At 43.6% G+C, this 15,057-nt stretch overlaps 1 protein-coding gene across 1 annotated transcript in view; it reads left to right on the forward strand.

Annotated features, from left to right (window-relative positions):
* The window catches only part of IL12RB1 (interleukin 12 receptor subunit beta 1), a 241,423-nt gene that overhangs the window by 193,478 nt on the left and 32,888 nt on the right, over positions 1-15,057 (forward strand). The window contains exons 11-12 of the mRNA XM_073545077.1: positions 12,725-12,880; positions 14,602-14,745. Coding sequence (XP_073401178.1) covers positions 12,725-12,880; positions 14,602-14,745 — 300 coding nt within the window. The remainder of the gene's footprint in view (positions 1-12,724; positions 12,881-14,601; positions 14,746-15,057) is intronic.

Consider the following 15,057-nt stretch of genomic DNA (forward strand, 5'->3'; position numbering starts at 1 on the left):
TCTGCCTGCGTCCTGTGTACCTATCTTTAACATTGGGTACGCAGGCCATGCGGATGTACGCGGATGCCTCCGCTTGCGTCGTTTTCACACTGCACCGACCGCAACAAAATGCAACATGTTGCGTTCGGTGCAGCGTATAAATGATGCAAGCGGCGGCATCCGCATACACCTGCAAGGCCTGCGTACCCAATTTTAAAGATAGGTACATAGGACGCAGGCAGATGTAGGCGGAGCTGAATTCAAGAGGCGTGGCAGTGGGTGGGGCTTAACGGAGGAAGTACGCAGCCCTCCGCAGTTCTGCCCAACCCAAGTGTGAAATACTTACTGTGCTGTTTGGTGACATGCTGTTTATCACACTCAACATGGACCAGAGGAAGCAAAGGAAAGAATTGTCTCAGGAGATTAGAAGGAAAAGGTAAAAGTTATAAGACCATCTTCAAGCAGCTTGATGTTCCTGTGACTACAGTTGCACATGTTATTCAGAAATTTAAGATCCATGGACTTTTAGCCAACCTCCCTGGACGTGGCCGCAGGAGGAAAATTAATGACAATTCAAAGAGACGGATAATACAAATGGTAACAAAAGAGCTCAGAAAAACTTCTAAACAGATTAAATGTGGATGTTGACAAGCCACAAGCTGACAGGTGAGACAAAAAATGGAACTTTTTAGCAAGACACATCAGCTCTATGTTCACAGACAGAAAAATGAAGCATATCAAGAAAAGAACACTGTTCCTACTGTGGAACATGGAGGAGGCTCTTTTTATTTTCTGGTGCTGCTTTGCTGTAGCTAGCACAGGGTGTCTAGAATCTGTGCAGTGTACAATGAAATCTCAAGACTATCAAGGGAGTCTAGAGAGAAATGTGCTGCCCAGTGTCAGAAAGCTTGGTCTCAGTCGCAGGTCATGGATCTTTCAAAAGATAATGACCCAAAACACACAGCTATAAACACCCGAGAATGGGTAAGAGGAAAACATTGGACTATACTGAAGTGGCATTCTATGAGCCCTAACGTAAATCCTATTGAGCATCTTTGGAAAGAGCTGAAACATGCCGTCTGGAAAAGGCAACCTTTAAGCACGAGACTGGAGCAGTTTTCTCTTAAGAAGTGGGCCAAAATACCTGTTGAGAGGTGCAGAAGTCTCATTGACAGTTACAGGAATCGTTTAATTGCAGTGATTGCCTCAAAAGGTTGTGCAACAAAATATTAAGTTAAGGGTATCAACAATTCTGTCCAGGCCTATTTCATGAAATTTGTTTAAAAATACTGTGGAAGCATGGTTGAAAAGCAATGTCTGACTTTCATTTGTTCATTCTCATAGATTTTTAAATTATCAATTTTGTCAGATTCAGGTTATTATTATTATTAATATTTATTTATATAGCGCCTTTGATTCCATGGTGCTGTACATGAGAAAGGGTAACATACAAATTACAGATATCACTTACAGTAAACAAACTAACAATCACAGACTGATATAGAGGGGAGAGAGGACCCTGCCCTTTCAGGCTTACATTCTACAGGATGGTGGGGAAGGAGACAGTAGGTTGGGGGATGCAGCAGCTCCAGTGATGGTGAGGCGGTGGCTCCGGTAGTGGTGAGGGGGCAGCTGGGATCATTGCAAGCTGTAGGCTTTCCTGAAGAGATGGGTTTTCAGGTTCCGTCTGAAGGATCCGAGTGTGGCTGATAGCCAAACGTGTTGAGGCAAAGAATTCCAGAGGATGGGGGCTATTCGGGAGAAGTCTTGGAGGCGTTTGGGTGAGGAGCGAATAAGTGTGGAGGAGAGAAGGAGGTCTTGGGAGGATCGGAGATTATGTGAGGGAAGATATCGGGAGATGAATTCAGAGATATATGGAGGAGACAGGTTATAGATGGCCTTGTAGGTTAGTATTAGTAATTTGAATTGGATACACTGAGGGAGTGGGAGCCAGTGAAGAGATTTGCAGAGGGGAAAAGTGGAGGCGTAGCGAGCAGAGAGATGAATTAGTCGGGCAGTACTGTAGAGTTAAGGATTGACTGGAGAGGTGCGAGGGTGTTAGCAGGGAGGCCACAGAAAAGGATGTTGCAGTAGTCGAGACGGGAGATGATGAGGGCATGCACAAGCATTTTAGTAGTGTGAGGGTTGATGAAGGAACGGATTCTGGAAATATTTTTGAGCTGGAGGTGGCAGGAAGTGGAGAGAGCTTGGATGTGCGGTTTGAAGGACAGGGCAGAGTCAAGGGTTACTCCGAGGCAGCGGACCTCCGGTACAGGAGAAAGCGTGATGTCGTCAATTGTTATAGATAGGTCAGGTAGGGAAGATCTGTGAAATGGGGGAAAGATGATCAGATCAGATTTGTCCACATTCAGTTTGAGGAAGCGGGAGGAGAAGGAGGATATGGCTGGTAGACACTCCGGGATTTTGGACAGCAGAAAGGTGACGTTTGGGCCAGAGAGGTAGATCTGAGTATCATCGGCATAAAGGTGGTACTGGAATCCGTGGGACTTTATGAGTTGCCCCAGGCCAAGTGTATAGATTGAGAAGGGGTCCTAGAACAGAGCCTTGGGGGACTCCAACAGAGAGAGGGTGGGATGAGGAGGTAGTGTGGGAGTGGGAGACGCTGAATGTGCGGTTGGAGAGGTATGAGGAGATCCAGGATAGGGCAAGGTCTTTGATGCCAAAGGAAGAGAGGATTTGTAGTGGGAGACAGTGGTCAACTGTGTCGAAGGCAGAGGACAGGTCTAGAAGGAGGAGTATAGAGTATTGTCCGTTCGCTTTGGCTTTAAGTAGGTCGTTATTAATTTTGGTCAGGGCTGTCTCAGTGGAGTCATGGGGGCGGAAACCAGATTGTAGATTGTCAAAGAGCAGGTGTGACGGACTCAGCTCCTGCTGAGCCCATTTTTTGAGTGGACCCTCTGGGTCGTGGCACCCACCCACCGAGGGCGAGCTGACCTTGTGAGAATCCACCCCCTATACAGGGAGTGTCAGGGGCAAGACCAAGGGGGTGAGCCACCACGACTGCTGGGACCAGACGGCCGGCTCAGGGTACACTAGACGAGTGTCTGACGACAAGGACGAGCAGGAAGCAAGACGAGACTAGACGTAGGTGCAAGGTATCTTCATTAGAATAACACAGGATCACATACAGAGTAAACAAGCAAAACGTGCAAGGTGCGCGCGTGGGCACGCCAATGTCCATAGCATGGTACGTGCCAGATGGCACGCCTAGGCACAGGTAATGGCATGATGGCATCGGACTCCGGACTGCTGGCAAACCGACAGGGTCCAGGGATCAGGCTGCGGACGTCAGCTCCGGACATCAGGCCGCAGTCATCTGGTTCCGGACCTCTGGCAACGGTCGGCAGGTTCCGGGCATCCGGCAGGCAAACCAGGGTTCAGGCAAGGAGGCACGACAGATATCCAAGCAGGGTGCGTGTTTAGGGAACACGCCAAGGTCCAAGGCTAGGTGCGTGTGTAGGGGACACGCCAGGGTCCAAGGATAGGTGCGTGTGTAGGGGACACGCCAGGGTTCAAAGCAAGGTGCGTGTGTAGGGGACACGCCAGGGTTCACAAACGAGACAGGGTGCGTGTGTAGAGCCACGCCAAAGCATAGGATAAGACAGAGTGCGTGTAGAGACACGCCAAGGTACAAGGTACAAGACAGAGTGCGTGTAGAGACACGCCAAGGTACAAGACAGAGTGCGTGTTGAGACACGCCAAGGCACAAGACAGGGTGCGTGTAGAGACACGCCAGGGTTCAGAGCAGGGCTGCGTGCTAGGAGCTACGCAGGGACGCACACCTCACTGGCCAATGCACACGGCTGTAACGCCATCACGAAATGAACCTTCGTGCTAGGAGCCACGCCAGGTTCAAGGCAGGGTGCGTGCTAGGAGCGACGCCAGGGTTCAAGGCAGGGTGCGTGCTAGGAGCCACGCAGGGGGCACGCCACACTGGCCAGTGCACACGGCTGTACACAAACACGTGGCACTTACCACGGCACAGGAGACGGCCAAGGGGAACCCACGCCGGGGTTCAATGCAAGTACAAGGCAGGGAACAAGGCAAGGAAAACAAGCAGAAACAGAGCCAGGTCAGAGCGAGGACAGAGTCTAGCAGCGGAGCGTAGGCAGAAGCCCAGAGCCGGGCCAAGGGAAGACCTTGGGACTAGACAAAGAAACGAGCACTAAGGAGAGGAGAAATGGTGCGTGTGCCAGGGAGCACTACAGAGCACCATGGGAGAGAGTGAGGCAGAGCAAGCAAAGACTGAGACCATAGGGAGGAACACAAAGCAAGGAATAGCAAGGCAGAGAACACAGGGAGGACTACAAGTCAAAGCATAGCAAAAGCAAGACATGGCAAAACAGGCGAGGCAGAGAACACAGGAAGGACTACAAGTCAAAGCATAGCTAAGGCGGGACATAGCAAAACAGACTAAGACAAAGAACAGCAGAAGGACTACAAGGCAAAGCAAGGCAAAGACAAACATGGCACGAGAGACAACACAAGACATGGCACAAGACAAGAGGTGGAATACGAGCACGGAGCGTTTGCAGAGACGCACTACAGAGCAAAGTGCAAGGGCACAGAATAGAGGGAGCAACCCCACAGACCCAGAGCCTTGCAGGGAAGCAACACAATAATCAGGTCCTGAGCAAAGGAAGGGGCGGCCTGATATAGGGCATAGCACCTCCTCTTCCAGGTCAGGACCAGGGGAGCACTTCCGGGTTCAGATCCACAGGATAACAGAGCACAGTCACATGATCAGAGTTCCAGACATGACGAGACAACGGCAGATCCAGTGCTGAAACCTAGACAGGTCACATGATCAGAGTTCCAGACATGACGAGATGATTACCAAACCAGACAGTGCAGGATCTTTAGGAAACGTCACATGATCAGCGTTCCAGACATGACGAGATGATTGCACAACCAGACAGTGCAGGATCCAGGCAGGGACACATGATCAGGGACTCTAGACAAGACAAGAAGATCACAGAAGGCAGAGCAGAAACGCAGGCATCCTGCAGCTCAGACATGAGGTGAGTGTGCACACAGCTCTAGCGAACATGCAGGACAGCAGACAAAACATGCGCATGCACATCGCTCCAGGAGTTCTTGAGACAAACAGACATGGCAGACATGGCGGACGTGACAGCAGGTTAGATGAGAGATGGAAGGAAAGTTCAGCGTGGACGTGCTGCTCCAGGACTTTGGAAGCGAATGGGAGCAGCGATATTGAGCGATAGCTGGACATAGCGGTTGGGTCGAGGGTTGGCTTTTTAAGGATAGGCGTGATTGTAGCATGTTTGAAAGCAAAAGGGAAGGTACCAGAAGTTAGTGATAGGTTGAAGAGGTGGGTTAGAGATGGGATAAGAGTGGTGGCGAGGTTGGGAAGGAGGTGGGATGGGATGGGGTCAAGTACACAAGTGGTGAGGTGTGATTTGAAGAGATGAGCAAGCTCCCCTTCAGTGATATTGGATAAGGAGGTTATGGGGTTTGGGCATTGGTCTGGTATAAAAAGGGGTTGTGGTAGTTGAATAATAATAATAAAGACTTGCCGTGTTTGGTCAATCTTGTTTTTGAAGTGCATGGCGAAGTCCTCGGCAGAGATTAGGGAAGTTGGAGGGGGCAGTGGTGGGCGGAGGAGGGAGTTAAAAGTATTGAACAACTGTTTAGGGTTGTGGGATAAGGAAGATACATGGATGTAAAGTAGGCCTGTTTAGCAGAGGTGAGAGCTGATTTGAATGCAAATGTTGCTTGTTTGAGTGCAGTGAAGTCGTCTTGGGAATGCGTTTTCTTCCGTTGCCGTACAGCAATTCTGGATGCTTGCCGAAGCTTTTTAGTGGTGTTATTGTGCTAGGGTTGTCTATTGATTCGTCGCACTCTGTTATGCATGACAGGGGCGACCGAGTCGATGGCTGATGCAGGACTGGCATTGTAGAAACTAGTGGCAGTGTCTGTGTCGTGGAGTGAGGATATGGAGGACAGTGGTAGGATAGAGTCAGAGAGTGTGTGAGTGCCTAGATGTGCAAGGTTTCTGCGGGGGTGCGCGTATTGCTAGACATGGGTGACAGGTGAGGAGGACAGGGATGAGAAAGTGAGTAGATTGTGGTCAGATAGAGGGAGAGGGGTGGTTGTGAAGTTAGATAGGGAGCAGAGACGGGTGAAGACCAAGTCTAATGTATGTCCGTCTGTGAGGCCAAGGAAGGAAAAATTACGAGTGTTAAAGAGGTCGTGAATCACATGGAGTTTATTGCAGACGGAGCGGGCATTCCAGAGTGATACAGAGAGAGGGAGCAGGGTGGTGGGTGTCAAAGGCACGGATTTGAGGTTGGCAAGATTTTGGGTGTTTTTTTGGATTGCGGGTGACAGAAGGGGGTAGTAATGGGAGGTATGAGCTGTGGGGGTCCAGGATTGGGAGATATGTCGCCAGCAGTGAGAAGCAGAGAGAGGCAGAGCAAGTAGGAGTGGGAGACGTGTTTTGTGTGTTATTAGGAGCGATCTGAAGTTGAGGAGCAGGTCAGTGGAGGAGGTCAGATGGGGGCAAGAGGGAAGGAAAGATTATTACTTGGTTAGAGGGTGCTGGGGTCTGTGGATAGCAAAGGAGAGTCAGGAGTAATGGAGGCAAAACCATTAGAGTATATTTCAGCATAGTAAGAGTAAGTGTGGAGCTGACAGAAAGAAATTTGGTGCCACGATTCATGCTGGATTGTGACAGATAAAAGCATATGTAACTGTTTTCCCCAGTGTTCCCCTTTACTCTGTAAATTCGCCCTGCTGGAGGCGGTGTATCCAGCTACACGTGTAATTATTGAAATTCGCCCTGCTGGAGGCGGTGTATCCTGCTGCACGTGACATTGTTTAAATTCACCCTGCTGGAGGCGGTGTATCCAGGGTCATGAGTGTCTTAGAAATTTGCCCTGCTGGAGGCGGGGTATCCAGTCATCCGTGACACCAAATTTGGTATATTTAAACAGAGTTTTGATGTACCTTCTGTCACTTCTGGCTCATTTCTGGCATATTTCAATTGTTATCCTTATAATGGCATCCTTGCAATGGCAGACCAGGGTCTAGGCAGACCAATCTCTAAGAATTTATAACAGCTCAAATGTACATCAAACAGGCCCAGATGTGATCAGGAGGGAGGAGCAGCAGGGACACTGCTTGCACACGCAGGAGGGGATTAATTAGAAGTCAGGAAGAAAGAAAAAAAAAAAAGATCCAAAAGGACAGAGACTATTGATAGCAGACAGATACAGGAGTGATTGGGGTTCAGGAAAGATGGGTGCTGAAGGTATTGCAGCCACGGGACATACCATTGATAGCAGACAGATACAGGAGTGATTAGGGTTCATGGTGCTGAAGTTATTTCTGTGATCATTGTGGGTTTTTCTGTCATTAAACGAGGAGTATCAAAAATTTTGACCACCTGTGTAGGAGCCTATGTGAGACCTGTACTGTATATAGGGTGCTCATACTGTATATAGGAGGCTATAAGGGGGCTCATACTGAATATGTAGCTATATGTGGGCTCACACTGTATCTAAGGAGCTATGTATGGGCTCATACTGTATATAGGGAGCTATGACCAGGCTCATACTGTATATAGGGGGCTATGTGCGGACTCTTACTGTATTTAAAGGGCTATGTGAGGACTCATATTGGATATTAGGAGCTATGTGTCTCATACTGTATATAGGAGGCTATAAGGGGGCTTATGCTTTATATCAAGAGCTATGTTATGGCTCATAGTGTATATAGAGAGCGATGTGCAGGCTCCTACTGTATATAGGGGGCTATATGAGGGCTCATACTGTATCTTGGGAGCTATGCGTGAGCTCATACTGTATATAGGAGCTTATGTTGTATATAGGAGGCTATATGGGGTTCATACTGTATACTGCAGGAATTAAGTTCAGTCATAGACCATTATTTTTAATCTTTAAAGATTCCATAATTACAGGGTCTGTACCACAGGTCTGGTGTATAGCAAATGTGGTGCCAATATTCAAAAAGGGGACAAAAACTGAACTTGGAAATTGCAGGCCAGTAAGCTTAACCTCTACTGTGGGTAAAATCCTGGAGGGTTTTCTAAGAGATACTATACTGGAGTATCTGAAGAAGAATAACCTCATGACCCAATATCAACATGGGTTTACGAGGGACCGTTCCTGTCAGACTAATCTGATAAGCTTTTATGAAGAGGAAAGTTCCAGACTGGACCAAGGAAATGCAGTGGACGTGGTGTATATGGATTTTTCAAAAGCTTTCGTTACGGTGCCACACAAAAGGTTGATACATAAAATGAGAACAATGGAGCTGGAGGAAAATATGTGTAAGTGGGTTAAGAGCTGGCTCAGGGATAGGAAACAAAGGGTGGTTATTAATGGAGCACACTTGGACAGGGTCACGGTTAGCAGTGGAGTACCACAGGGGTCAGTATTGGGCCAACCTCTTTTTAAGATATTTATTAATGACCTTGTAGGGGGCATAGAGAGTAGAATTTCAATATTTGCAGATGACACTAAACTCTACAGGGTAATCAATACAGAGGAGGACAATTTTATATTACAGGGGGATTTTTGTAAACTAGAAGCTTGGGCTGATAAATGGCAAATGAGCTTTAATGGGATAAATGTAAGGTCATGCACTTTGGTAGAGCAAATAAGATGTGTAATTATGTGCTTAATTGTAAAACACTTGGCAAAACTGTCACTGAAAAAGACCTGGGTGTAAGGATGGACGACAAACTCACATTTAGTAGCCAGTGTCAGGCAGCTGCTGCAAAGGCAAATAAAATAATGGGATGCATTAAAAGAGGCATAGATGCTCAAGAGGAGAACATAATTTTACCTCTATATAACTCACTACTAGTGTGACCACACTGAGAATACTGTGTACAGTTCTGGTCCCCGGTGTATAAGAAAGACATAGCTGAACTGGAGCGGGTGCAGAGAAGAGCAACCAAGGTTATTAGGGAACTAGGGGGTCTGCAATACCAAGACAGGTTATTACACTTGGGGTTATTTAGTTTGGAAAATCGAAGGCTTAGGGGTGTTCTTATTACAATGTATAAATATATGCGGGGACAGTACAAAGACCTTTCTAATGATCTTTTTACTCTTAGACCTGTGACGGGGACAAGGGGGCATCCTCTACGTCTGGAGGAAAGAAGGTTTAAGCATAATCATAGATGCAGATTCTTTACTGTAAGAGCAGTGAGACTATGGAACTCTCTGCCATATGATGTTGTAATGAGTGATTCCCTACTAAAATTTAAGAAGGGACTGGATGCCTTTCTTGAAAAGTATAATATTACAGGCTATATATACTAGATTCCTTGATAGGGTGTTGATCGAGGGAGCTAGTCTGATTGCCGTGTGTGGAGTTGGGAAGGAATTTTTCCCCCAATGTGGAGCTTACTGTTTGCCTTCCTCTGGATCAGCATGTTAGGGCAGGTTAGGATATGGGTTGAACTAGATAGACTTAAAGTCTTCCTTAAACCTTAAAAACTATGTTACTATGTATGCTTGGGCTCATACTGTTTATAGGAGCTCATACTGTATATCGTGTATAGTATATAGACTTCTCCCCACAGAATATATATAGTATATAGTGTATATATATATATATATATATATATATATATACTATATAGTAGTGTATATAGTATCTAGACTTCTCCCCACATGATATGTTGTCGTGATCTTCCCGGAAAAAAGCAATAGGCCATGCTTTACACGAACTTTTAACCCCTTGGGTCACTCCCTTCCTGCCACCTGGGCTATACCTAAATCTGCTCCCCTTGCATTTAGCAGCTAAAAATGCCAAAACCTATGATGGGTCATAACTCTTTAATGTACAGTTCTAGGAAGGCTGTTTTAGCGACATCGGATCCGGCTGGACCCCTGCTACATGTTAAGACTAAACAAGGCTTTTGATAGTCGAAAAAGGTAAATCCAGCTTCAGAAATCTGACGTATATAAAAGTATAAAATTTATTAGACAAGCTAAAAATAAGACAACAACATGGTAGTCAAAGCCCTGACTTGGGGACATGATGGGCAGATGCATTTCAATCCCTCAGGTCTTTAATCATTGCAATCCAAAAGTGGTCAGTCATATTATATACTATACTTTTATATAGTGCTTCCAAATGCTCTGCAGCATATAAACATTTTTCAGTTCATCACAATGGGGATACCTCACAGTGTAGAGTTACAGGTTATGTAATTTATCATTATTAATAATATTTACATGAGCTATACATCCATTCAGATCATTGTTATGGGTATTGCTCAAACATTTTTCTGCCTTGAGTCTTTTAACTTGCATGTTAAACGAGATTTTATTGGTATATCACATCTTTTCTCTGATTGGCATAGATCCGTCATATGTTCTTGACAGGAAGCACTATATACTGTAATACTAACTGACTGTCCACTTTTAGATTGCAGTGATTAAACAACTGAGGGTGTGAAACGCGTCTGCCCATCATCTCCCCCAAGCCGGGGCTATGACTACCATGCTGTTGTCTTATTTTTAATTTACTTAATAAATTTAATACTTTTGTATGCATCAGATTTCTGAAGCTTGATTTACTTTTTTTGACTATCGATTTAAGTTTCTGTGAGACTGCTGGATTTTCTTTGCTCCAGAGTCCGCTATGAGTGAGCTAACATAATCTCCAGTTATCTTTTAAACATGGTTTTGGTACGTGGCTAGTAAGCCATTGTACGTATCTCCCCACCTTGGGTTCTAGTCCTTGGAAGGCATTCAGCCCATTCCATAGATCTCGAAAATGTAACCGGTGTGTGGCTAGAACGTACAAAACTCCATATTCTCCTAGCTTACTGAACAAAGCAACTATACCGCATGGGCCCCACAGGAGGTCTTCCTGTAGAAGCTTGAATACTAGCTAGTGTGGCTGGACCACCTGCAGACTCAGGTGTCCTATTACAGCTACACATGCTTTCAGGAGGATTGTAAGTAGAGATAAGCGAATATTTCAATGTTCGGTTTGGCTCACCGAATTTGCAATATTCGCCTATTTAATCGTCAATTTAATTGCAGAATATAGCCGAACATACATAGAACAAAGCTGATGTTTCCCACGCTGTGTGACAGCATTGAAAACACCGGCGTAGCGCTTCTGATTGGCGGTGAAATAATCTCCACCGGTCAGAGAGCCGCAGTTCCCACGCTGTCAGAAGACTGCGTGAGTGCTCAGTTGTGATCGGAGATATAAAGTTTACCTCGGGTCATTGGTGTCAGGTGATGGGACTACAGCTCCTATCATCCGAGACCTGCTTCCGCTAATAACAATGAGAGCAGGAATGGCGGATTTGAGTATTTCTCAGCCTCTCCTGCGCTGTAAATAACTAATTAAAAAAAGATCTGCATGGGTTCCCCTGTCAGCTTCAGCAAGGTTGGTTATCAAGAATAGAGGGGTCCCCACACAGTATTTTTTATTTATTTAAATATATAATTTAAAAAAGGCGTGTGTCCCCCCATTTTATTTTGTCCGGTGACATCTAGTCCACGGCTTAGTAATGGAGAGACGTCTATAAGACACCTATCCATTGGTAATCCTATGGTTACATGGTAAATAAAGACACATCCAGAATAAAGTTCTTTATTAGAGATAAAATAATACACAGTTTTCCAATTTATTTAATTTAAAAATAAACAGTTATACTCACCTAATGCCTATTCCACCGAAGCCTTCGTTCTCCTGTAATAAAACTAAAAAAAAATGTAGATGGTAGGTTGCAAGGTTGCATGACGCAACCATGCAGCCTGTCATTCAGCAGACACTGAGCATCGTGTGCTCAGTGTCTGCCTGTAAACTGCTATTCCCTGTCTGAGGGCACCGCGAGCATGAGAAAGTTCTCCTCGCACTGCCTTCAGACATCTCCTGCGAGTTCATGGCCAATGAACAGTCTCTCTCTCTCTCTCTCATTATTCTGGTATTTGTCAAATATTAATAATTATGGCAATCCTAACTGACCTAAAATGGGAAAGGACCATATGTAATTATAAAATATATTTTTATTAGAACATTAATAATGGGGATATGTTTTTTTTGCCTTAACCAATTCGCTGGGCATTGAAATGCAGGGATTATATGAGAATTTGTGATTAAGGGAAATTGGGTGTATGTGGATTATATTGTGGAGGCACTAATTGCATAATAAAACCACTATCACTCCATATTATTATTACTTGTTCCCTTGTTATGATGGATTAATATTTTTTCTACCTTTGATATATATTATGCGCAGTGTGATTTTTGCTCCATATAAGTTATTTTGACCTTTTGTAGTGGTTGGTGTCCCCATTGGGGTACGTTTATTGAAATCATGGATAAGTAGCATTTTTATGGCTTTTTATTAATGTTCTAATAAAAATATATTTTATAATTACATATGGTCCTCTTATTGTTAGCGACAGTTTAATAACTGTTCTTACTGGCTTATGATTGTATTTGGAAGTGCCATTTTTTTGTGATTTGGACAAAACTGATTTAATTGCTAAAATGGAAAAGGTTTGTTCTCATTTCATTTCAGATATTGAGAAAAACATATGTATGTGTCTTTAATATAGTGTATGTAAACTTCTAGTTTCAACTGTAGAGATATATATCAGGAAACCCCTTTTAAGCATAATGATAATTGAAAAGTGTTTTCATAATTAGTAAGAATTGTACAACTGGACCTGACATCTGTGTAATTCTATTTCAGCTTCATTTAGCATAGGACCAAGAAATCTCACAGTCATCAACATTACTTTCAACTCAATTCACCTGAAATGGGATGCATTTGATCTTCATGAATGTCAAGAGATTTTACAAAACTGGATTATTATCATAAAAGATCTTGAAACTAATGTCTCAAAGGGTAATATAAATTTGTGTGAAGTGTACATCCAATTTTGAAATCCATTTTGACTATGTACATAAGCTGCCTAAAAAGATGAGTGACTTTGGAAATACACCAAAATGCGTACTTTGCATTGAGTGGGTAGTGGCTCAGTGGTTAGCACTGCAGCCTTGCAGCGCTGGAGTCCTGGGTTCAGATCCCACCAAGGACAACATCTGCAAGGAGTTTGTATGTTCTCCCGATGTTTGCTTGGGTTTCCTCCCACATTCCAAAGATATACTGATAGGGAATTTGGATTGTGAGCCCTATCGGGGACAGCAATGATAATGTCTGTAAAGCGCGGCGGAATATGTTAGCGCTATATACAAATAATGATTATTATTGAGTATTTCAGTTACGGTGCAGAGTTGAAATTACGGTTCCGCTGGTTGTCAATGGAAATATTCAACAAGTTTATTAGCACACATATACTAATATCTTAACTCCACGTGGTAGGAGTTGGCTTTTACTTCATCACCTTAATGCACAGTGACTGTTGTAAAGAGTACACTTTCCTGAATGGAAATGAGAGCAACTGCAAAGTTTTATGCAGTAAAGAAATGTTGGGACAATCTGAACACTTAAAGAATCAGAATTGTGAATGCAGCTCTGAAGTACAATACAAGCTTTAATTTAGGATCATTTCAATATAAAATGCAAGGTCTAGAAAGAGTTACCCAACTTTTAATGCAGATTTCATTATGTAGACTGAATGCAGAATGTACATTCTAAAATTGTGAAACTTCGTTTGTCTTCAGGTTTTCTTCTCTAAATTCTTAATTTAAGAATGTTATTACAGAGATGCTAACGGCATACAAGTCAATATACCGTAATCGAGATTCAATTTTCTTTATGGGGAGGGAAATTCAAGGGAAGAAATTAGAAATAAGGAGAGGAGAAGGGGGAACGGGAGAACAGGCATGACTGAGGTGGGCGAGGGGAAGGTAGGGATGACAGTCCCACCGTTCGATGGCCTCTATCATTTTATCTAAAATATAAGAAATTAAAATGTATACAATCATGTATAGCACAAACAGCGTATTATAAGGATTGTAATCAGACAATGACAACGGTGATTTTTTTTTCTATTCTGGTCTATTCTAGTCTGTCATTAATTGGGTTGTCTTAGCACAAACCATGACTTAAACATTAGACCATTGCTATACTCATTCTGACTTCTATGCCAATCAGACCAAGCATGGATTACTACACCAAAGACTGGATGCCACTCTTCAAACCCGAACGTGACGGCTTCATATACAGTATTTCTATGAAGCGATCTCATTCTGGTCGGGAGACACGCAGTCAGTCCGTGCATTGCGGTCTGACCTTGAATGAGCCTTTATGGTTGACAATATGGACTCTCGGAAAGGCTGGTGGTGGTTCTTCCTCCAAGGTGCTGCCACTGTTCTAACAATCAGCAGGATAATATTCCATAATTGCCTGTGATTTGACAAGGCTATTAATTCAGTCATTATGGTGGCATCTAAATCTTTACTTTCCAAAAGAAACCATTTTCCTAATATCCCTAACTATGACAAATTATCTAAATTCTAAGAATTTCGGAACTGTTATTATGAAGAATAACATTATTTGTAAGAAAAAATATTTGTAAAATAGTATAAGAAATAATTCATTATTGCTATGCATATGGCATTTAGTGACACATAAAAATATAATATTTGATGTAATTATTTTAGAGACATATGAAAACTCATCTGTGACTCAGTATCTTGCTGAACAATTGCCTCCTGGGTTCAATTACACCATTGAAGTTAAGGGAATTACTATCTTTGGAGAGCAAACTGGGAGCAGTTATAAATCTATATTCATCCCCTGGAAAGGTAACTAATAGAATAAATTATTATTATGTTTGTTTGTAACTATGTAAAAAGAGAGCAAAGTTCTTGGCATGTAAAAGCAATATTGTAATTATGTAGTGAATTTTTAGTCCAACCATAAATAATAATTGTCTGATAAAGATGACATATTTTTTAATGTATACTGTAGCTGTAGTAGCCATTATATAGATTGTCTGGGACTCATCATAAGCCTTAAAGTGAATCTGCTTACAGATTTCACAATACAGACTGCATACATTATTAACTTTCTTCAAGATCACTCAATGTCCTGGCGGTCCTCATTCTACTCGGCAC

This window comes from Dendrobates tinctorius, unplaced genomic scaffold (genome assembly GCF_039654945.1).
Source record: "Dendrobates tinctorius isolate UK_male_01 unplaced genomic scaffold, ASM3965494v1 ptg000011l, whole genome shotgun sequence".
Classification (NCBI taxonomy): domain Eukaryota; kingdom Metazoa; phylum Chordata; class Amphibia; order Anura; family Dendrobatidae; genus Dendrobates; species Dendrobates tinctorius.